This window comes from Erigeron canadensis, chromosome 3 (assembly GCF_010389155.1).
Source record: "Erigeron canadensis isolate Cc75 chromosome 3, C_canadensis_v1, whole genome shotgun sequence".
In the NCBI taxonomy this organism is placed as follows: Eukaryota; Viridiplantae; Streptophyta; class Magnoliopsida; order Asterales; family Asteraceae; genus Erigeron; species Erigeron canadensis.
This window is the reverse complement of record NC_057763.1, coordinates 8,447,207-8,471,738: the sequence shown is the minus strand read 5'-3', so window position 1 is coordinate 8,471,738 and position 24,532 is coordinate 8,447,207. Positions and strand designations below refer to the sequence as shown.

General features: G+C 36.8%; 1 protein-coding gene across 1 annotated transcript; it reads left to right on the top strand.

The window, feature by feature from the left end:
* Positions 1-21,152: 21,152 nt before the first annotated feature.
* Positions 21,153-24,002, top strand: LOC122592924 (probable alpha,alpha-trehalose-phosphate synthase [UDP-forming] 11). Its single transcript, XM_043765257.1, has 2 exons — positions 21,153-23,443; positions 23,520-24,002. The coding sequence occupies exons 1-2, from the start codon at positions 21,203-21,205 to the stop codon at positions 23,826-23,828; spliced, it is 2,550 nt and encodes an 849-aa protein (XP_043621192.1). The 5' UTR covers positions 21,153-21,202; the 3' UTR covers positions 23,829-24,002.
* The last annotated feature ends 530 nt before the right edge of the window (positions 24,003-24,532 follow it).

Sequence of the window (24,532 nt, the reverse complement as noted above, 5' to 3'; positions counted from 1 at the left end):
TACGCCATGGGGAGGTATCTAGATTCCCACACCACGTGACCACATATACACTAGCTCCGAAGAACTAGCATGGGTTAAGCATAACACAACTTTACTTATGCTCGAGACTTCTTTATTATATTAACTTAGGCTACACATTCACCTAAACTAATCACATATATCTTCCTTTTATGTATATTAGCTTAGACGACACTTTCACCTAAACTAATCACATACATCTTTCTTTACTTTAGGGTCCTTAATCGTGCGCATGTCATGGCAAACCTATAGAAGTCTAGTGACTAGGTGATCAAGCCATGCAATTAATCATAACACATATACATCAACATATCGTCATCACATATTAACATCACATCATCATACCATAATAGATCCGTGTGAACGTATCATTCATGGCATCCCATCGTTGTATCATAATAACATCATAGCATCTCATCGAGTTATCATCATATCATCTTATCTTTACATCATATACATCTGAGCTTATCATTTACTTTATTTCATCATGACATCATTTCATAACATAAACATATTATAATTTCATCATAGCATGCATAAGCTTACCATTCATCCTCAATGGTAATCATAGACAATCCCATAGTAACCTCCCATTCATTCCCAAATACATATAAACATACAATCATTCATTTGGGGAAGTTAACTTATGAAAACTATGTTTAGTTGTCCCTCGTATGATAAAAGATGTTATCTTACCTCGTGACGAGCACCACGAGCAATATGCAAAGATAATGTGCCTTGTTTGTGTTTCCGACTACCTATAGCAAAAGATATAACCAATAGGTAACATAAACGGGGCTCAAAAGAACCTCTCTAAGTTCCCTAAACATCTAGGTAACTTATACTTAAGGTCTATGGGTCAAACGAGAATGAAAACAAGCTTATACGATTGCCAGACCTGAATATGCGCCGCATGGATCTTCCATGCACCGCATAAACTCAAACAGAAGCACCCAGACTAATTTGTACACCGCACAGAATTCCTGTGCACTGGACAACAGTGCTTGATCAACAAACTTGATTTTTAAACATCTTTAAACGATTCCCATTCGATCTCAAACCCTAATCCTGAACTGGAAACATGAAATTGACATCTTTTTTGAAACAATTGATGCGCTCAAACTATCAATTGATTTCTTGATCCATTACAAACATATATCACTTATTTGATTACCCGAATAACATGAAATCAATAAACGTTTTGCAATTACACCATACCTAACCCTCACAACTAGAGATGGGTGGATAAAAACTATTAAAGACCAGTACCCTATGATCTTGCAATGATGAATTACATGTAGGGATGATTAATGGATCGAAAACAAGAAATAATCGCCATCAAATTGCTTCCGAATCGCATAGAACTTGAGGAGATGCTCTAGGATTTGTGTGTGAACTTTCTCAGAAGTTTTGGATCTGATTTTAGGGCATATGAGACGTGACTTAAGTCCCCTATCAGCTGGAGCATGTTTCAAGATTTTACATCTAGGTCCTTGTACTTTCTTATAGCTCGTTTCGTGACCTAATTGCTCGTTTAACGCATACGGGAATACTTAACGACACTTAACTCTATCGGAAACACTTTGTGACTTTATTTATCATAATTTATCATTGTTTTCATCACTTTTATCGTATTGCACATTAACACATTAATCTTACAGTTCATATATTAAATACATAAGCATTTAATTACGTAATCCATTTAAGGCACATAACTTGACGTAACCTAACGTTGACTAACGGACAAGTCAAAAGTCAATCATAAAAGTTTGGGATGTTAAAATTACCTTCCCCTTAAGAGGATTCTATCCTCAGAATCATTTTCGCCACTTATAGATAAATAACTTATTCGTTTATTTAACTTTATCATTTCATTTCCTTAATTCACTTCTCAAACTAAACAAATAAATCATATTATTCCATTGTCTAACATAAATAATATTCGTAAACTCCGACGCAAATCATATCCTTCTATAGAGACTTATGGCTACTCACCATGTTCATAATAAGCTTTTCTTTGCTCATCGCTAAACCTTTTGGTCATTTCGTTCCCGGATATCGAAATCTTACTCTTAAACGTATAGCTTCATGATGGTTTATTGTAACACCCGTCATTTAAAAACCTGGATTTTCAAAAAAAATTGTCAAACGACATTTAAAATGTAGCGGAAAAGATCACTTTAAAATCTGCCCCATCCGTAACCAGATGGTACCTTTCATAAATGGTGTTACTAAATTGCATCATCGAAATAATAAAATGAAATCCAAGTCATGGCACCAACATAAATGCCATTCATTATTACATGCATAATCAATCATAAATGAGTAGCCAAGACATAAGGCTAAATGGTGAAGTCTAAGCATTAAGGACACTAATGCTATCTTCTTTATTACTTCTACCCGTCTCACCGAGCTAATTCCTAGCTCAAGCTTGCTTATCCTGAAGGTACAATATTTTCAAAAGAACAAGTGTTAGCTAAGTAAGATAACACATATTTGAAAACATTTGCCATTTCATAATATATTAACAAAATCATTTCATATTTGTTAATATCACATAATCATCATAGCATATGTCATATCACAATAAAGATATCACCTACACAACATAAACATAGCACATTAGGATTGATCATACTCCTAATTGTGCCTATCATCATAAAGCTTACTTTTCATATCTTTCTTTATTTCCTTTTCTTTTGCCTAGACATAGGCTACGTGACATAAGTCACACATACTTGGTGTAGAAGCCATTTCTGAGAGGCTTTTGTTGTCCGTTGTAATGCAATTCCAAGGGCTGATTATGATGAAGAGAAGGCATCATCAAGGTCGTGATGACATCATCATCACCTCGTGATGATGTCAACACGAGGCATCTAGTTCGTGTGAAGGAAGTCGAAGCCCATGAACAAGATAGAAGCCCAGCCCGTTTCTACAGCCTATATATACTAGAATTAGGTTACAATTGTGTTTTAACGATTTGAGTTGCAACAGATTTCGTTCATAGTGCACGGGGTAGAGATCTATACCCCGTGCTAGTCAGATGTATACTGATTTGGTGTAATATCCATATGATTAATGATATTTACGATTTTTACATCTGTTCTTATCTCTTATTCTTCATGTAATTCGTGTTTATATGTCCATTAATTATACAGAAACCTCAAAGTCGATTATGAATGGATTCCGCGCTTTCATAGTCGAATTGGTCACGATTTGATCGGTCCGACGTGTTTCAACACTTGGGGATGTGGGGTTGTGTGTAGGCGGTCATAGACCATACATGGAGTCCTCACACCTGACATGATGGGTAAATCAAAAGGTGGTCCATTGGTGTCGTTAAGGAAAGACAAAGTCATTTCCAACTGAATAAAATGCCTTTACGCAATGGTGGTTAGTTACTCCACCCGGAATAATCAAACATAACTATGCCACGGGAGGTATCATGATTCCCATACCACGTGACCACATGCGCCCTAGCTTCGAAGAACTATCACGGGTTAAGCTTAACCTTAAGACTTTACTTTTGCTCGAGACTTCTTAACTTTATATTAGATTAGGCTACACTTTCACCTAAACTAATCACATACTTCTTTCTTTACTTTATGGCCCTTAAACCTGCACGTGACATGGCAATCCTAATCATAAGTCTAGTGACTAGGTGTTCAAGCCATGCATACAAACATATAACATAATCATTTCATCTTTTCATAATCATGTAACATAAACCTTTTTATCATTTCATAACATATGCACTTACCTCGTACTTTTGCAACCTGCACAAGCTTATCATACATCGTTAATGGTAAGCATCATATCCCTTACTAACCTCCCATAATCACCCGTAATCATGTAAACATGCATATATATTCATTTGGGGAGTTTAACTTATAAAAACGTGTTTTGTTGTACCATCAGGTGACGAAAAGATGTTATCTTACCTTGTTGAAGAGCACAACAAGTGATAATGTAAGTTACTGAGCTTTGCAAGTATTCCTGACTACCTATAATCATTTGACAACATAATGAGCTAACAAGTACCCACTTACTTATGGTCATGACTCAAGTCTAAATACCTATAAACTTGACCCATGACAATGCTTGATGAATCGGAGGTTCGTTTAATACTTTAGAGCTTACATAACTCGACGGAACTCGGTATTCACCCATTAATTTAACCTTTCAGGAAACGTGCAATCATAATTATCTTTTGAAAGCATTACTACTAGAAAGTAGACTCTTTCACGATTCCATGGATAGCTTATTTGTTAACGGAGTTACGGTTCAAAAATAGTCGTTTAAAAATGTTAATAAAATCAGTTCCTAACGAGAGTTACGAATATTTGTAACGGGAGTTACAGGCCTAACGTGTAACAACTGTCTTAGAAATGTTCTAAATAAGTTCTTTGAAATGTACTTTCGCCACTAGAACGGCTAGACAGTTCAATTTATTTAAGTTCTTGACGTGCTTTAGACCTAAATTATGTGCTTATATGAAGGTCAATTTGATCTTAAATCCTGATTTATATGACGAGTTCATGATTAAGTACGATAAAATATTAAAGTTCGGTTCGTAAACGTTCGTGTTCATAAAAGTTCTAGTTCAAAATGTTCGCAAATAGTCCTTGCATTTATTGAGTTCATTTATTATAGGAATGTATAAATAGAAGGAGATGGAAACCTTAGAGAGAGAAAGAGTTACTATTCATCTTCTTCCATCTTTCACTTCTTTCACTAAAACACACACTCCAAACACCTAAAAACACACACAAAAGCATCTCTTGATTTTGGATTGTTAAATCAAAATCGTTTGTACTTTTAGCATCCTTGTGATAATCAAAACATACTTCTTGAATCAAATCTCAGGTAACAACAACATTTTATGAGTTTTTGATCAAATTAAAAGTGTACTTTTTCAAGTTCATGTTCTTGATGATTTGGTCCAATTTTGAATGAAAATCGTGTTAATAGTTAATGGGTTTGTGTTTAAATGTGTTTAATAACATTTGTGTGAACAAATTTGGGTCATAACATGCTTTAATTTACAAAACCCATTTTTGAATATGAAAGTACAACTTGTTTTTGAGTGCCATGACTTGTTCATGTGTTATTTGATCTTGAAAGGCATTAAAAGTGATATAAGTTGTTGTCATTGTGCATACATGTGCTAGTGCTATGTTCTAACAAGTCCTGAAATCGATCTAGACCTTCGTATTTGCGTACTTGTGCTTGTTCAGCCCGTTTGGAGAATGGGACGGTCCTGAATGGGATGATCTTGGTCCCAAGATTGTCCTAGGGCAGCCCTTGGTGCCTTGTGCTTGCTCGTTCGATCTTGTGTGGCGTTGTGATGTTGTTGGTACACTTATTGGGTAACTAATCCTTTGGATCGGTATCGCTCAAACACTTGTTCTTCAATTAGAAAGGACCTTGTACTTTGTTCTTGTTCTTGGAAATGAAACGATCCTAGCTTGACAATGAGACGATCCTGACTTAGAACCCCTAAAACGATCTTGAACTTGAAAGCCAAAACGACCTTGAGCCTAAGGTAGCTAAGACGATCTTGAGTTTAGTCCAGTGGGACGATCTTGTATAGTCCAGTGGGACGATCTTGTATAGTCCAGTGGGACGATCTTGTATAGTCCAGTGGGACGATCTTGTCTAGTCCAGTGGGACGATCTTGACCATGAAACTAAGACGACCTTGTGCCAAAAACCCTAGACGATCTTGCTCTATAACTCCTTATGCTTAAACCTAAAATGATTTAATAATGTACTTAATCATCAAATCACTCCAAAGCCCCATTACCATGAGATTAATCACATCCAAGGCTACATTTTGACAAAAGAGCTAGTTCCTAAAACGATCTAGAACAACGTACATTGTGCAAACCCTAATTGAGTACGCTAAAGACATGTTCTATCTTAATTATTAAAGTACAAGTTCTATGAACAATCAAATTAAGTTCTTAAGGCTAAAGTTCATTATTTAAGACACGTTCAACTCATTAACATTATAATCACTTATGAGTGAGTTCAAAGACGTTCAGATCGAGTACTTAAAGTTCATTCAAACTCTTTTAAGTCAAAACGTTCAAAGTTCATCAAGGACCAAATCATCAGTTCATCAAGGACATTTCAGTGATTAATTAATCACAAGAACTAATATGCGTACTTATTTATGATCAATGATATGTACTTAGGCTCCCATCAAGATGTGCTTGGATTTTGATAAATATAACCTATCTATCTCTGTGCTTGTTCTCTGTGCTTATAATACTGTGCTTGTACCAGATCACTGTGAGTTCACTAACCCCCCTTTCGTACATTTTGTTCAAGTTCTTTTATCGGGGACTGAAAAGCATGAAAACTATCTTGTACTTGTACATATGTTCTTGAACTATTTTTACGTACTTTTATATGATCTTGAGATACTTGTGAAAGGATTCTTAACTATTTACAAAGAGTATTTAAGTCTTGAATGAGCAGGATCCTTAAATACTTTCATATCACTGTACTTGATCTTTAAAAATGTTCTAGTTCGTACTTGTACTTGTTCAGTTCTTGTTCACTGCTATCAATTCATATCCCACAGTTCAGGGATTGAACCGTAGGTAATTATGGACAACGCTGTTTAGGGTAGGCCCACCCTCATTCTCCTCTGTTTAGGTAGTTCTGGAGGATGCATATTACTTGTTCTTATTCTGACCTAGATCTTACATGACGTACTTGAACTTTATGAGCATATCTTACATTAAAGTTCAGTTCTGGCCAATCGGGTTAGCAGTGACAATATATATTTACAGTTCATTATATGTTCTTGTACTGTTCTTACGATTACAAACTACTTATGTTAAACGTGCAAATCTTATGACCTTGTTCCTACTTTTCTACTATTACAAAGTACTTGTGTTCAATGTACAAATCTTGTGATCTTGTCCTTATTATACATATATACATATATGTAAACTAAAATGTACTTTATGTGAATCTCACCAACTACTTTCGTAGTTGACCTTTGAACTTACATGCTTTTCACGCTAGGCTATTAGATCTTGTAGCATAGGAGTCTTCAGCTTTAAGCTCATTCCTTTGGCGATTGTTCGAGCTTACAAGATCAGAAGCTGTGTGTAGATGCAGATTCGTTGTGACAATCGCAACATAGATTTGATTATCGTTTATGTTTTAGGAACTATGTATGTAATCATTTAATATGTAATCATTTAAATAAGAACTTGTGTTGATATTTAATGATTACGTTTGAACTTCAATATTATATCTGTTTATGTTTTGTATTGTGTTTGTGTGTTATATATTGTTTTGTAGGTACAAGAACATAGAGTCAAGGTTTATAAGTGTCGTAGAACACTTGAACGGTGATTGGATGTTATGTACGAGCCAAACGAAGCTAAACAAAGAGTCAAAGGTTGTCCCTCGTGCTGACGTCATCAGCATGTAGGAACAACCTCGTGCTGACGTCAGCACGAGGCAAGTCGATTGGCTTATTGTTTCGGGCCTAATCTTCGATTAAGGCCTAAGCCCACACGATCCAATACTTAACTAGTATAAATAGAAGACCTAATCTACGGAATTAGGTTAATCGTTTTAGATCTTAGTGAATGGTTTTGGTAAATCTTAGAAGATATTCACGAAATTACGAATTAAGGTTAATTGTTCCTTCGTGTGATCTCCTACACGAACCACAAGCCTTGTGCATCTCCTTGGGTTGGTTAATTGCTCATTAATCGACGGAAGGCAATAGCAATCTAGTTATCTCAAGAGGATTCCGCACTCTTGACATAACGAATCACATCTTATTACGATCCACGCAACAATAGGGTACCTTACACTGTGAAGAACTTCCTTTGCTTGTTCAGTTCAGACTTGGTATTTAAAGACAATTTGTTCCGTCTTTTGTTCATTGACTATTCTGGGTACATCCCATGTCCTGTAATGACTATCGTACTTCTGTTCTCTTTTAATAATATTGGCTGTGTTGGAACTTGTACTGTGTGCAATTGTGCTTATCTGTGCATCCCGTATATTCCGCTTTAGCGGGGTGTTACAGTTGGTATCAGTAGCCATGGGTATAGTGAACACCGAGCTTTTTCCTAAGGAAAACTCGTGCTTGGAGCTATAGACTTGTGCTAATGACGATCATTTATTAACGTACTACGTGCTTGGAGCTATAGACTTGTGCGAAACGTAATCGAGTTCATATTTTCCGTCTTATCAGGAGATATAAGGAAGGATGCTGGCTAAATGTGGAAGAAAAGCTAAGGTTGCACCCGCTGTTGAACCGACTGATCCTGAACCAAGTGCTAATGCTACTGTCAACTTCACTCTAGAAGATGTAGCGAACCTCATCACAGACCGCATGAATGCGATGATGCCGAATCTTGCTACTCAAGTTGCTCAAATTCTGGAAATCCCTTTAACTAAAGGTGCTAGAACTACCAGAGCCACCCAGAACAAGAGAACTCAAGAAGAACCTGAACAGAACCAAGAGGTGAACAATGATTCTGATGGTGCTAGTCAGATTAACACCCGAGCCACCACTGAAGGCAGAGTTACCGGAAGCAGAGGGTGTTTGTTCAAGACCTTCACTCAGTGCAAACCCCAAGTCTACACAGGGGAGAGAGGTGCTGCAGAATTGTTGATGTGGTTTGAGAACATGGAAGAAGCCCTATATCACATTGAGACTACTGAAGACAAGATGGTGGAGCATGCGACCAACCAATTTGACAGAGTTGCTAGGTCTTGGTGGACTGGCATCGTCACCACTATTGGCAGGAAGACCGCTTATGCTCACACTTGGGAAGAACTTCAGAAGATGATGGGAGCTGAGTTTTGTACTAAGGATGCATTGCAAGAGCTAGAACAAGAGTTTTGGGATTTGAAGATGGAAGGGTTGGAGATTGAGAAGTACATTTTGAGGTTTAATGAGCTTGCCATGTGCCACATTTGGCGTCTACTGAAGAAAAGAAGATTGATCGTTTCATTTGGGGCTTGATTCCTGAGATCCGCCGTGACCTCACCAGTAAAGGCCCCAAGACCATGTCAAGAGCCACTGTACTGGCCAAGACCTTGACCAAAGATATCATCAGATCAAGAGGTTTGACTGAGAATGTTGAGAAGGGGAAGAGGAAGGCTGAAGAAGTGGTAGAGAAGAAAGTTGAACCCCCGAGTAAGAAGGGGAAGATCTTGAAGAACTATGCGGTGACCGCAGTGCCTGAACCAACAAGATATTCTGGAGCTTATCCTAAGTGCACTCGTTGCAACCTTCATCACACTAGTGCTTGTCCTGTTTGCTATAAGTGCCAAGGAATTGGGCACATGGCAAAGTACTGTAATGCTGTCCCAGCAAACCTGATCAGAAACAATCCACCGCCAGTCAACAGAAACCCATCAATCAGAAATGCCAGACCTCCACTACCACCTGTTGCCCCAGTTCAAAGGAACCAGAATTAGATCCAGAGTGCCCAAGTTCAGCGTGTTGCTTATCCACGCGGGCCAAGGAACCAGAACCAGCAGAACCATCAGCAACAGCAAAACCAACAAGGCCCAGCTAACGCCCGTGTTTTTTCTTTGAACGCTAAGGAAGCTCGTTAGAACCCTCGGGTTGTGACAGGTACTTTTCTTCTGAACGATCATTATGCTTCCGTACTTTTTGACTCCGGTGCTGAACGTAGCTTTGTTGCATTAGACTTTAAAGCTAAGTCTGACATGATAACTGGCAAATTAAATGATAAGTATGTGGTAGAGTACGCAAATGGCCAAAAGTACAGCACTAACGAAATTGCTCTAGACTGTCCTTTGATCTTAGTAAACAAGAACTTTACAATTGATCTAATCCCTGTCGAGATTAGTAGCTTTGACATTATCGTGGGAATGGATTGACTATCCAAACACCACACGACTATTTGTTGCCACGAGAAATCAGTTCATATACCGCTCCAGAACGGCGAGATCTTGATCGTACAAGGCGATAAGTCCACGAACGAACTTAAAATCGTCATAGCCATGAAATTCCGTAAGTACTTGGACAAGAAAGATCATCTTATGTACCTAGCTCATGTCATTGATAAAAGTGCTAAAGAACTGAAAGTTCAAGACATCCCCATTGTTCAGGACTATCCAGATGTCTTTCCTGACGACTTACCAGGCATTCCACCTATTAGACAAGTCGAGTTCAATATAGATCTTGTTCCCTGTGCAGCACCAGTCGCTAAAGCACCATATCGTTTAGCTCCTCCTGAAATGCAAGAACTGTCCAATCAATTGCAAGAACTTTTGAGCAAAGGCTTTATTCGTCCTAGTTCATGCCCTTGGGGAGCACCGATCTTGTTCGTTAAAAAGAAAGATGGCTCCATGAGAATGTGCATAGACTATCGTGAACTGATCAAATTAACCTTTAGGAACCGGTATCCCCTACCTCGCATAGACGATCTGTTTGATCAATTGCAAGGTGCTTCGTACTTCTCTAAGATCGATCTACGTTCAGGTTATTACCAGATCCGTGTTCAGGATGGTGACGTCCCAAAGACAGCTTTTCGTACTCGTTATGGTCATTACAAATTTCTCGTTATGCCATTTGGTCTGACTAATGCTCCAGCGATCTTTATGGACTTAATGAATCGTTTCTGTCGTCTGTTCTTAGAAAAATTTGTCATAGTATTCATTGACGACATACTCGTGTACTCTCGGAACAAGACTGATCATGAACAACATTTACGCTCTATTCTTCAACTTCTTCAAGAAGAAGAGTTGTACGCTAAGTTCTTAAAGTGCAAGTTCTGGCGTCGCCAAGTACAGTTCCTCGGCCACGTCGTAAACAAACAAGGCATTCATGTCGACCTGGCCAAGATTGAAGCCATTGAAAAGTGGGAGGCTCCGAAAGCTCCTACTGAAGTTCGTAGTTTTCTTGGACTAGCTGGCTATTATCGTCGTTTTATTGAGAACTTCTCTAAGATCGCACTACCCTTGACTCAACTGACTCAAAAGACCAAAGACTTTATTTGGGGTGAACAACAAGAACGAGCGTTCCAAACCCTAAAAGATAGACTATGTAAAGCACCTGTTCTAGCTTTACCAGAAGGCACCGAAAACTTTGTCATGTAATGTGATGCTTCACATCAAGGTCTAGGATGTGTACTGATGCAAAGAGGCAGAGTGATCGCCTACGCATCCAAACAACTCAAAGTGCATGAGAAGAACTATACCACCCACGATCTAGAACTTGGTGCAGTTGTTTTTGCCCTACAGATTTGGAGGCACTACTTGTACGGAACTAAATGTACTATCTTCACCGATCATAAGAGCTTGCAACACGTGTACAATCAGAAAGAATTGAACATGAGACAAAGGCGGTTGGTGGAATTATTAAGTGATTACGATTGTGACATCAAGTACCATCCTAGAAAGGCGAATGTAATAGCCAATGCTCTAAGCAGAAAAGAACGAGTCAAAATCTTATCTATCAATGAAGCAGACCTTACAGACTTAAAACAACGTGTGATCACAGATCAAGAGATCGGATTGAGGCCAGAAAACCTAAAGGCAGAACGGTTAGGCCCAATAGTTCAAGAACTTGAAGTCGATAATGAAGGAGTCAAGAAGTTCAAGAACCGAGTTTGGATCCTTGCAGTTAATGGTGTTAGAGAAATCATCATGCAGGAAGCTCACAGTTCTAGGTACTCGATTCATCCGGGCGCACACAAGATGTACAAGAACTTGAAACTAGACTATTGGTGGCCTGGGATGAAAAGAGAGATCTATGAGTACGTCAGCAGATGCTTGACATGTTCTAAAGTTAAGATCGAACATCAGAAACCTTCCGATTTGTTGAAATAATTGGAAGTCCCGGTGTGGAAGTGGGATGATATTACCATGGACTTCATCATGAAACTACCTCGTACAAAAGACAACCATAACTCCATTTGGGTTATAGTAGACAGACTGACGAAATCAGCTCGTTTTTTCCAATTCGTGATGACTATTCACTGGAGAGACTCACTGAGATTTATATAGACGATATTATGACCAAGTACGGTGTCCCTTTATAAATTGTGTCCGATCGAGATCCTCGCTTCACATCTGACTTTTGGTAGTCACTTCAAGAAGCTTTAAGTACTAGAATTAACTTGAGCACCGCTTATCACCCTCAGGCAAACGGGCAAAGCGAACGTACTATTCAGACCTTGGAGGACATGCTCCGTTCTTGTGCTTTAGAGTTCAGAGGAAGTTGGGATAAACATCTTCCCTTGATCGAGTTCTCGTACAATAACAACTATCACACTAGTATTCAGTGTGCACCGTTCGAGGCCTTATATGGGCGTAAGTGCAGATCACCACTTTGTTGGCTAGACGCCGGTGAAAGGAGCTGGATGAAACTCCCAGTCGTACAGTTCACTATAGACAAAATCGCTGTTATCAAAGAAAAGCTTAAAGCTGCTCAAGATAGATAAAAAGTCCTATGTGGACAAACGCCGTAAACCTTTAGAGTTTCAGGTAGGCGATAAAGTTCTATTAAAAGTTTCCCCATGGAAAGGTACTGCCCGTTTCAGCAAGAAAGGCAAATTGGCGCCTTGGTACATCGGACCTTATAAGATCATTAAACGTGTGGGACTAGTTGCGTACAAGCTGGAACTACCCCTAGAACTTGGCAATGTTCATGACACATTCCACGTGTCCAATTTAAAGAAGTGCTTGGCTGACGACCCGACTGTCATTCCTGTTAAGGATGTTCATATAGACGAAGGGCTCGAGTTCACTGAAGAGCCCATCGAGATCATTGATAGAGATACTAAACAGACTAGACAGAGCAGAGTACCACTAGTTCGTGTACGTTGGAGTGCTAGACAAGGGTATAATGACACCTGGGAACGTAAGGACTTCATTAAGAAGAAGTACCCTCATCTTTTTGATCGACAAGAGTACCACTAGTCGTTTAAAAATGTTAATAAAATCAGTTCCTAAAGAGAGTTACGAATATTTGTAACGGGAGTTACAGGCCTAACGTGTAACAACCGTCTTAGAAATGTTCTAAATAAGTTCTTTGAAACGTATTTTTGCCACTAGAACGGCTAGACAGTTCAATTTATTTAAGTTCTTGACGTGATTTAGACCTAAATTATGTGCTTATATGAATGTCAATTCGATCTTAAATCCTGATTTATATGACGAGTTCATGATTAAGTACGATAAAATATTAAAGTTCGGTTCGTAAACGTTCGTGTTCATAAAAGTTCTAGTTCAAAATGTTCATAAATAGTCCTTGCATTTATTGAGTTCATTTATTATGGGAATGTATAAATAAAAGGAGATAGAAACCTTAGAGAGAGAAAGAATTACTATTCATCTTCTTCCATCTTTCACTTCTCTAACTAAAACACACACTCCAAACACCTAAAAACACACACAAAAGCATCTCTTGATTTTGGATTGTTAAATCAAAATCGTTTGTACTTTTAGCATCTTTGTGATAATCAAAACATACTTCTTGAATCAAATCTCAGGTATAAACATTTTATGAGTTTTTGATCAAATTAAAAGTGTACTTTTTCAAGTTCATGTTCTTGATGATTTGGTCCAATTTTGAATGAAAATCGTGTTAATAGTTAATGGGTTTGTGTCTAAATGTGTTTAATATAATTTGTGTGCACAAATTTGGGTTATAACATGCTTTAATTTACAAAACCCATTTTTGAATATGAAGGTACAACTTGTTCTTGAGTGCCATGACTTGTTCAAGTGTTATTTGATCTTGAAAGGCATTAAAAGTGATATAAGTTGTTGTCATTGTGCATACATGTGCTAGTGCTATGTTCTAACAAGTCCTGAAATCGATCTAGACCTTCGTATTTGCGTACTTGTGCTTGTTCAGCCCGTTTGGAGAATGGGACGGTCCTGAATGGGACGATCTTGGTCCCAAGATCGTCCTAGGGCAGCCCTTGGTGCCTTGTGCTTGCTCGTTCGATCTTGTATGGTGTTGTGATGTTGTTGGTACACTTATTGGGTAACTAATCCTTTGGATCGGTATCGCTCAAACACTTGTTCTTCAATTAGAAAGGACCTTGTACTTTGTTCTTGTTCTTGGAAATGAAACGATCCTAGCTTGACAATGAGACGATCCTGACTTAGAACCCCTAAAACGATCTTGAACTTGAAAGCCAAAACGACCTTGAGCCTAAGGTAGCTAAGACGATCTTGAGTCTAGTCCAGTGGGACGATCTTGTATAGTCCAGTGGGACGATCTTGTATAGTCCAGTGGGACGATCTTGTATAGTCCAGTGGGACGATCTTGTCTAGTCCAGTGGGACGATCTTGACCATGAAACTAAGACGACCTTGTGCCAAAAACCCTAGACGATCTTGCTCTATAACTCCTTATGCTTAAACCTAAAATGATTTAATAATGTACTTAATCATCAAATCACTCCTTAGCCCCATTACCATGAGATTAATCACATCCAAGGCTACATTTTGACAAAAGAGCTAGTTCCTAAAACGATCTAGAACAACGTACATTGTGCAAACCCTAATTGAGTACGCTAAAGACATGTTCTATCTTAGTTATTAAAGTACAAGTTCTATGAACAATCAAATTAAGTTCTTAAGGCTAAAGTTCATTATTTAAGACACGTTCAACTCATTAACATTATAATCACTTATGAGTGAGTTCAAAGACATTCAGATCGAGTCCAGTTCGAGTACTTAAAGTTCATTCAAACTCTTTTAAGTCAAAACGTTCAAAGTTCATCAAGGACCAAATCATCAGTTCATCAAGGACATTTCAGTGATTAATTAATCACAAGAACTAATATGCGTACTTATTTATGATCAATGATATGTACTTAGGCTCCCATCAAGATGTGCTTGGATTTTGATAGATATAACCTATCTATCTCTGTGCTTGTTCTCTGTGCTTATACTACTGTGCTTGTATACTTATTTTGATAGATATCACCATCAAGCTCATTCTAACGACATCTAGGGCTAAGGTGAGTTCCGTAGCTCCCTACTCGCTTGAGATTCGGGCTGGAAAGTGTACAACTACTTGTTAGTCGTTTGATTATACGATCGACTTACTTGACGGTTTATCCATTACTTGGATGTGTTGCGCATGTTTGTGATATCATGATTAGTTAGGATAGTTGTGCCTACATGGAAGTCGGTTATGCTTCTCAAAGGGTTTTAGATGTGGTGGGAAGGCTGCGGGTGACCCTGTATACAAGCATATAGAACTTGATGAAAGTAAAATCCTCCGAAGTGCAGGTACGTGTTGTGTAGTGGAATGGATGGAAATTGGATTGTGTTGGAATGGACATATACGTATTGTTACTCATGATTTACGCACTTTACACGCAACGTATACTTATTTATGCGCTTTACACGCAAAGTATACTTATTTATGTACTTTACAATATATTATTTATGCGCTTTACACGCAACGTATACTTATTTATGCGCTTTACACGCAAAGTATACTTATTTATGCGCTTTACACGCAACGTATATTGTTTATGCGCTTTACTCGCAACATATACTTATTTATGCGCTTTACACGCAAAGTATACATATTTATGCGCTTTACACGCAACGTATACCTATTTATGCGCTTTACACGCAACGTATACTTATATATGCGCTTTACACGCAATGTATACTTATTTACGCGCTTTACACGCAAGCTCACTTATCTATGCGAATTACACACATGCAAACCCTTTACGTGACATGGTTGGCCTACATTTGATATTCATCATGGCACATGCATATATACGATACGTGACTTGGACATTTACATCACTTGTGCTCATTTATTACACGTAACTATTTTATGCCATATGGTCTTATTGTGATTAGACATTGTCACTATCGACAATGGTTCCTTGTGAACCATTTCTACGAACTCACCAACTTCGTGTTGACTTATTTAGTACACTTTTCAGGTAATCAGGTGAACCCAAGACAAGATGTATGATTTGATAGATTGTTGGACCCGGGCTTAGACTTACATGGATCAAGGATTCACATGCCTTTCTTTTGCATTATGCTTAGGATCGATCGCCATCTTTTAGATTGTTTTGTAAACTTGTAATGGCTACTTGTTCTTTATGCATTTTGTGTTTGTACTTGTCTTAAACTTATTGAATTCACCGAATTCATTTATTTTCATTTAGTTGCCTACGATAATTTCATCATGTGCTATTTCATTTCCGTAATATTCCGGGCCCTAGTTCGGGGTGTTACAGAATGGTGGCCCATGCGTGGTCGTAGAGAATTAGGCAGTTTGACCTAGACTACGGCTTAAGTTAAAACTCTTCATATAGCATGCATGGTTAAGAATTTTGTATGCAATTTGAATTGTATGAAACCTTGAAAGTATACATTGTGAGTTCGTAGACAAGACCATTTACTTGATGACTTGGGTATAATGCAATGAACGTGTATTGAGCACAATGTGGTTAATGTATACATTGATTTGAACTTGATTGTGATTGAGATGGATTGTTGTCATGGCTTGGTGATAGTTTGATAAATTAGGGCAAAATGAAGTTATGCCATTAACTTAGTATATTATTGTGGCAACCCTAAAAGAGCTTGATCAACTATTTTATGATCACCCGGTATTATAACAAGTTAATGACACCACGAATAGCACACGTTTGGTTTAGGATATAATAAGTAACCGATATGCTTATTCGAAGTTGATTAGGTGGAGGGTTAACCGCTGGTACACCCTGTACACAAGCCCGGTCAATAAGTAGAAAGCATATCGGATTCAGATTATATTTTAAACCGCTTGTCTTAGTTGCTTCTTTGTGTGATGTGTTGAAAATGAGTATTGGTTATGATAATGGACATGTAGTATGAATTTAGCATGAGAAAATGATAGACAATCGTTGTAAACTTGGCATGATGGCATGATACATAACGATCCCCTTAGAACATTAGTACTTTTGCCATAGCGTAATGATATGAATTTTGTATATTATGTCGGCATGAGAGAATTAACTACTTGTGTGACTAACTTGTGATCATTTTGAGACTAACATCATAGCATCTCATCGAGTTATCATCATATCATCTTATCTTTACATCATATACATCTGAGCTTATCATTTACTTTATTTCATCATGACATCATTTCATAACATAAACATATTATAATTTCATCATAGCATGCATAAGCTTACCATTCAGCATCAATGGTAATCATAGACAATCCCATAGTAACCTCCCATTCATTCCCAAATACATATAAACATACAATCATTCATTTGGGGAAGTTAACTTATGAAAACTATGTTTTGTTGTCCCTCGTGTGATAAAAGATGTTATCTTACCTCGTGACGAGCACCACGAGTAATATGCAAAGATAATGTGCCTTGTTTATGTTTCCAACTACGTATAGCAAAAGATATAACCAATAGGTAACATAAACGGGGCTCAAAAGAACCCCTCTAAGTTACCTAAACATCTAGGTAACTTATACTTAAGGTCTATGGGTCAAACGGGCATAAAAAACAAGCTTATACGACTGCCAGACCTGAATATGCGCCGCATGGATTTTCCATGCGCCGCATAAACTCAAACAGAAGCACCCAGACTAATCTGTGCAACACACAGAATTCCTGTGCGCCGCACAGAATCCTTGTGCACCGCACAGAATTCCTGTGCACCACACAATGGGGCTCGATCAGCAAACTTGATTTTTAAACATCTTTAAACGATTCCCATTCAATCTCGAACCCTAACCCCGACCTGGAAACATGAAATTAACATCTTTTATGACACAATTGATGCCCTCAAACCATCAATTGATTCCTTGATCCATTACAAACATATATCACTTATTTGATTACCCGAATGGCATGAAATCAATAAACGTTTTGCAATTAGACCATACCCAACCCTCACAACTAGAGATGGGTGGATAAAAACTATTAAAGACCAGTACCCTATGATCTTGCAATGATGAATAACCTGTAGGGATGATTAATGGATCGAAAACTAGAAGGAATCGCCATCAAATTGCTTCCGAATCGCATAGAACTTGAGGAGATGCTCTAGGGTTTGTGTGTGAACTTTCTTAGAAGTTTTGGATCTGATTTTAGGGCATATGAGACGTGACTTAAGTCCCCTATCAACTGGAGCATGTTTCAAGATTTAACATCTAGGCCCTTGTACTTTCTTGTAGCTCGTTTCGTGGCCTAATTGCTCGTTTAACGCATACGGGAATACTTAACGACATTTAACTCTATCGGAAACACTTTGTGACTTTATTTATCATAATTTATCATATCGTATTGCACATTAACACATTAATCTTACTTTTCATATACTATATACATAAGCATTTAATTATGTAATCCATTTAAGGCACATAACTTGAGGTAACCTAACGTTGACTAACGGACAAGTCAAAAGTCAATCATAAACGTTTGGGATGTTATAGTTTTATTTATTTTACTTTAATACTTGTTTTATTTTACCTAAAACCTATATATATACTAACAAATAATAAAGTCAAAACTAATACAAAGTTGTGGAGCAACTTAATGACATTTGTCATATATTGATTGGTTACTTTTAATTCTTATTAGGATTGTTAGGTGGTAAGGAAAATATGACCAAATAAGTAAAAAAAATTTAACAGGTATCTAAAATTGGATATATAACCCTTAAAATTGACCATATAGGTCATTTTCCCTTAATTAAAACTCAAACCCAACACCATTTTCAAAGCATCTATGTGTTGGCTTAACTGATTTGCTTTTCGAAAACCTGCAACTTCTGGCAAAATGGTATGATTTTACACTCTTATTTTTCCGAAAATCGATCAAGAGGATGCTTGATTGCAATAACATTGCCTACAATCAGCCATAAGACTAACCTTGCAATGAAAAAACATGGTTGGTTGGGGGTGGCTAAGCACTGATTAGCCCCCCTTTCTTCCACCATTAATAGCAAGATATTAATTTACATCTTTTGCGTCATGATACAAATTAATCCATTTTCAAAATCTTTTATCTGTGTTTGTCAACTTACGATATTATGAAACGAAATATGTCATTAGTTAAATATATTCTTTCGCGTATTACACGGGACAATAATCTAGTTCTATACAATATAATATAGTACAAAAATTAACTACTAGTTATAAGTTACATGAGAGAATTGTCTAAAATACTCTTAATAATTAAATTACATTACTATGAGTTCATTATCTTTTAATATATCTTCACTTATTCTTTACATCAATTACTTTAATATCAACTATTTACACCACTCGATGTTGTTTCTACCACCAACACTCGCCCCCACCACCACACGTCACTATCATGACCACTGCTACATTGCGCGGATACCGTACCAGTGATATTTAATGGAAAAAAAAAAGTCTAACTAAACTCTTTAAAATGTACAAAAAAAATTTAGGGTAAATTATACATAAAGATATCCAACTTTGTTAATATGTAAATTTTAAATATCTTATTTTTCTATTTCAAAAGTTGAAAATAAAAACCTTTTTCATACAATTTTGACTGGTTTCTCATGAGTTTTTGTACATGGATAAAACACTTCTCTCTTTTTCAACCACCGACATGACACGACTAAACATATCATCACTGAACAAATGTTAAGCGATTTAGCACTATTTGCTCAAATTTCACATAAATTTTTTATTCAAGGCCGTTGATAAATCATTTTGACCAAAAGTCAAAGTTTTTGATAAAAAGTATTAAGATTTATAAGTTTCAAATAATATAAAATAAATATTAAAGTAAAACAAATAAAATAATTTATATCTTTTCACTAAAAATCACCGTAAATCAATATATATAATTGCGTTTCGTGAATATTTTTGCATCAATTTACTAAGATCTAAGGGTTAAAAACTTATTTTATTTATTTTATTTTAATATTTATTTTGCAATGACCGGCCCCTAAATATATATATATATATCTAACTTTTATATCACTTTTAAAGTCGCATACAAAAATTTAACACCTAACGCCGTTTTTTATAAGTTTTGATTCTCAATAACTTTATGAAGTATGTGGGAGGTTGAGATCTCGACAGCTTTACCTATATTAAAGTAAAGTGACTGCTTCTACTTTTTTTTTAAGTAATAGAAAAAGCTACATTCCTCTGAACAGAGAATAATATTATTACAATAGTAATTAGCCATTTACACTTTTAGGTGAGTGTGAACAAATTAAAAATTTTGTCACGCTTTTTAGTGTGTAGAAATATATTAAATTAAAAGTGTATGGAAATTTCTCCACACTAAAAAGTGTGTAGAAATAAAAGTTCACACTTTTTAGTGTGGACTTTCATACTTATTTTGTCACGCCTCATTTGTTCACAAAGTTCATACTTTTTAGTGTGGACTTTCATAATTATTTTATCACACCCCATTTGTCTACGGTAACTAAAAAAGTTACCGTGAACAAATGAGGCGTAACAAAATAATTATGAAAGTTCACACTAAAAAGTATGAACTTTTATTTCTACACACTTTTTAGTGTGTAAAAATTTCCATCACTTTTAATTCAATATATTTCTACACACTAAAAAATGTAACAAAATTTTTAATTTGTTCACACTCATCTATAAGTGTGAACAAATTCATTGTTTGTAGTTAACTATATGATGAAGTTATTATTCTATTAGCAATATAATTCCCCCAACACACAAAATCTAACTTTGGTAGGAAATATAACCTATAAAAGTCAGATATCCGGTCATATCCATTTAGCGAAAGGGAGAGAGAAAAGGAGATAGAGTCGGTTACAGTTTGAACATCACAAAACAAATCTAATCTTTATTTATATAATAATAAAATAATAATAATAAATCTTTCAATTCATACATATGATATTATCTATATCATATCATAGTCATATCATATCCATATGATGTTCTTTTATATATTAACTAAAAGTCGGTCTCTCTACTTGTTTTCATTCTTATCCTATTCACCATACCACCACCCACCACCACCTTCTTCTTTATTAGTATTTCATAACAACAAAATTTTACTCATGAATTCCTCATTTCATTATACAAATATATACTTGTAACAATACACATCCTACCTTCTTGATAGATACATATATTTTCCCTTAATTTGTTCATATCTATTTACATATATATAGATATATATAGAGATTGTAATGTTGTCACGATCATCTTTTAATTTGCTTAACCTTGATGATTATTTTGTTGATCGTCCAAGAATTCCGAAAATCATGACAGTGCCCGGAATCTTATCCGATTATGAAACTGATCATTACTCTTCTTCATCATCCGACGTCGTTTCGAACCCAGAACGTCGGATCATTGTTTCAAATCAGTTACCTTTGAAATCCAAGCGGAATGAAGAAACACAGAAATGGGTTTTTGAATACGACCCGGATGCGTTAGTTTTGCAACTAAAATCCGGGTTTGGACCCGACGTAGAATGCATCCACGTCGGGTCATTACACGTGGATATTGACCCACGTGAACAAGAAGAAGTAGCACAAGTATTGTTGGATAAGTTTAAATGTGTCCCTACTTTTTTATCTTCAGATATACAAAATAAATATTATCATGGTTTTTGTAAACATTATTTATGGCCTTTGTTTCATTACATGTTACCCGTAACCCGGACCGATGGGGTCCGGTTCGACCGGGTAACATGGCAGGCATACGTGTCTGCTAATAAAGTTTTTGCAGATAAAGTGATGGAAGTTATTAACCCAGATGAAGATTATGTTTGGATACATGATTATCATCTTATGGTAATGCCAACTTTTTTGAGAAAAAGATTTCATCGGGTTAGGGTCGGGTTTTTCTTGCATAGCCCGTTTCCATCGTCCGAAATATATCGAACTTTACCCGTTAGAGATGAGATTTTAAGGGCTTTATTGAACTGTGATCTTATTGGTTTTCATACATTTGATTATGCTAGACATTTTCTTTCATGTTGTAGTAGAATGTTAGGACTTGATTATAAGTCTAAAAGAGGGTATATTGGTCTAGAATATTATGGTAGAACTGTTAGTATCAAGATTTTACCTGTTGGGATACATATGGGTCAGATAGAGACAGTAAAATCGTCGATTTTGACTGCTAACAAAGTCGAAGAATTGAAAAGAATTTATAAAGGAAAAGTTGTGATTTTAGGTGTTGATGATATGGATATGTTTAAAGGGATTAGTTTGAAGTTTTTAGCAATGGGTCAGCTTTTAGAAGAGTATCCTGATTTAAGAGGGTCAGTGGTTTTAGTCCAGATAGTTAATCCGCCCCGAAGTAAGGGTCATGATATTCAAGAAGTCGAAAATGAGACACGAAATGTGGCTAATGAGGTCAATAAGAGGTTTGGTAAAGATGGGTATGAACCGATTGTGTTTGTTAATGGCCCGGTTTCTACACAACATAAGGTTGCTTATTATGCAATATCTGAATGTGTTGTAGTGAATGCGGTTCGAGATGGTATGAATTTGGTACCTTATAAGTACACTGTTTCGAGACAAGGCAGTCCCGAGTTAGATAAAGCATTGGGGGTTTGTGAACCAAACGATAGGAAAAGCGTGATCATAGTGTCGGAATTTATAGGGTGTTCGCCGTCTTTAAGTGGTGCTATCAGGGTTAACCCGTGGAATATTGACTTGGTTGCAGAAGCAATGAGTTTAGCTATTACAATGCCTGATAATGAGAAGAAGTTGAGACATGAAAAACATTATAAGTATATTAGTTCTCATGATGTTGCTTATTGGGCTAAAAGTTTTGATCAAGACCTTGAGAGAGCTTGTAAGGAGCATTATCATAAGAGGTGCTGGGGGGTCGGGTTTGGGTTGGGTTTTCGGGTTGTGGCTCTTGGGTTTAACTTTAGGAAACTATCCGTGGAACACATTGTTTCGGCTTATAAGAAGACAAGTAGCCGGTTGATCTTGTTGGATTATGATGGTACAGTCATGCCACAAGCTTCGGTTGATAAAACTCCAAGCAAAGAAGTTATTTCGATATTGAATGTGCTTTCCAGTGACCCTAAGAATGTGGTGTTCATTGTTAGTGGTAGGGGGAAGGACTCGTTAGGCAAGTGGTTTGATTCCTGCAAGAATCTTGGTTTATCGGCTGAACATGGGTGGTTAACTAGATGGAGTGGTGAATCGGATTGGGAATGTTGTGGCGGCTTGACGGATGTTGATTGGAAGAAGATGGCATTGCCTGTGATGGAGCATTATACCGAAGCAACTGATGGTTCTTTTATAGAGCAAAAGGAAAGTGCTTTAGTTTGGCATCATCAAGAAGCTGACCCTGATTTTGGAATGTGGCAAGCTAAGGAGCTTCATGATCACCTTGAAAGTGTGCTTGCCAACGAGCCTGTGGTCGTGAAACGTGGTCAACAAATCGTTGAGGTCAACCCTCAGGTAAATTTGGCAAATTTTAGTTTTAGAGTTTAGATTATGTTTTTAATCTTATGATTAATTTGTTGGTTTTACGCAGGGTGTGAGCAAAGGAGTGGTGGTGGAAAGTCTCATTGCAAGCATGCAAAGCAAAGGGAAGCCGTTGGATTTTGTGTTTTGCATAGGAGATGATAGGTCGGATGAGGATATGTTCGAGAAGATCTCAAGCTCGGTTGTGAACCGTGGGATAGCAGAAGTATTTGCTTGTACAGTTGGCCAGAAGCCGAGTAATGCTAAATACTATCTTGATGATACAGTAGATGTGGTCAAGATGTTGCACGGGCTTGAAGCAGCTTCAATCCAAGTTCCAAGTAAAGGATTTCGAGTTTCATTTGAAACCAGCATTTGATATTTCACAGGTTCACTCACTTTTGCTTTGTTTTAGGCTAGTTGAATGTGATGGTCATGGGTATAATTTATTTTTTTCCCTCTTTATTTTCATTTTAGTTCGTATAAATACAGCAGATGTAGACATGTTATCTTTTGTACAGGGTGTATACACACATGGTTTTTCTTTCGTTCATTGACATTGACTTTATCTTTTGTTTGCTTCTTCACTAACTTAGAAATTGAAAGTTTGAAAATGAAATCTGTATTATTTGTATATGTTGTCATCTTGATACAAAGTGTAGTAAGATGAGTGAGATAAAACTTGATTTAATTATCTTGATTGAAAAGACGCAATAGCATAATACATTAAGTGCTTCTTTTTCCTAAAGGTATTTCTTTTAAAAGGTAAAGATGCATATATGCCCATAATACTCCAAATACATCAATTGAAACCTCTTGATTGACTGACAGGTCACTCGAAAACCGATAGTCTAAGGCTCCCCTGATATAAAGGTGTTTACTAGAAATGGAGGGTCTTGCATATTTGTTCCAGAAATCTCATATTAGGGTTGCGAAATACTCGAATAAGATAAAGGATCAGGAGGGCTTATTCTGCTTCTAGGCAGATTAGTTGATGCCAATATGTTCTTTTACTTGTCTGCAATAACCTAAAGTATCAATAAGAGCACACATCGACTTATACAGAGACTAGAAATTACACTA

Excerpts from the sequence above, each read along its gene's own strand:
- LOC122592924 (XM_043765257.1), top strand. The coding sequence starts at position 21,203 with ATGTTGTCACGATCATCTTTTAATTTGCTTAACCTTGATGATTATTTT. Across the intron at positions 23,444-23,519 it reads TCGTTGAGGTCAACCCTCAG|GGTGTGAGCAAAGGAGTGGT; the intron begins GTAAATTTGGCA and ends GGTTTTACGCAG.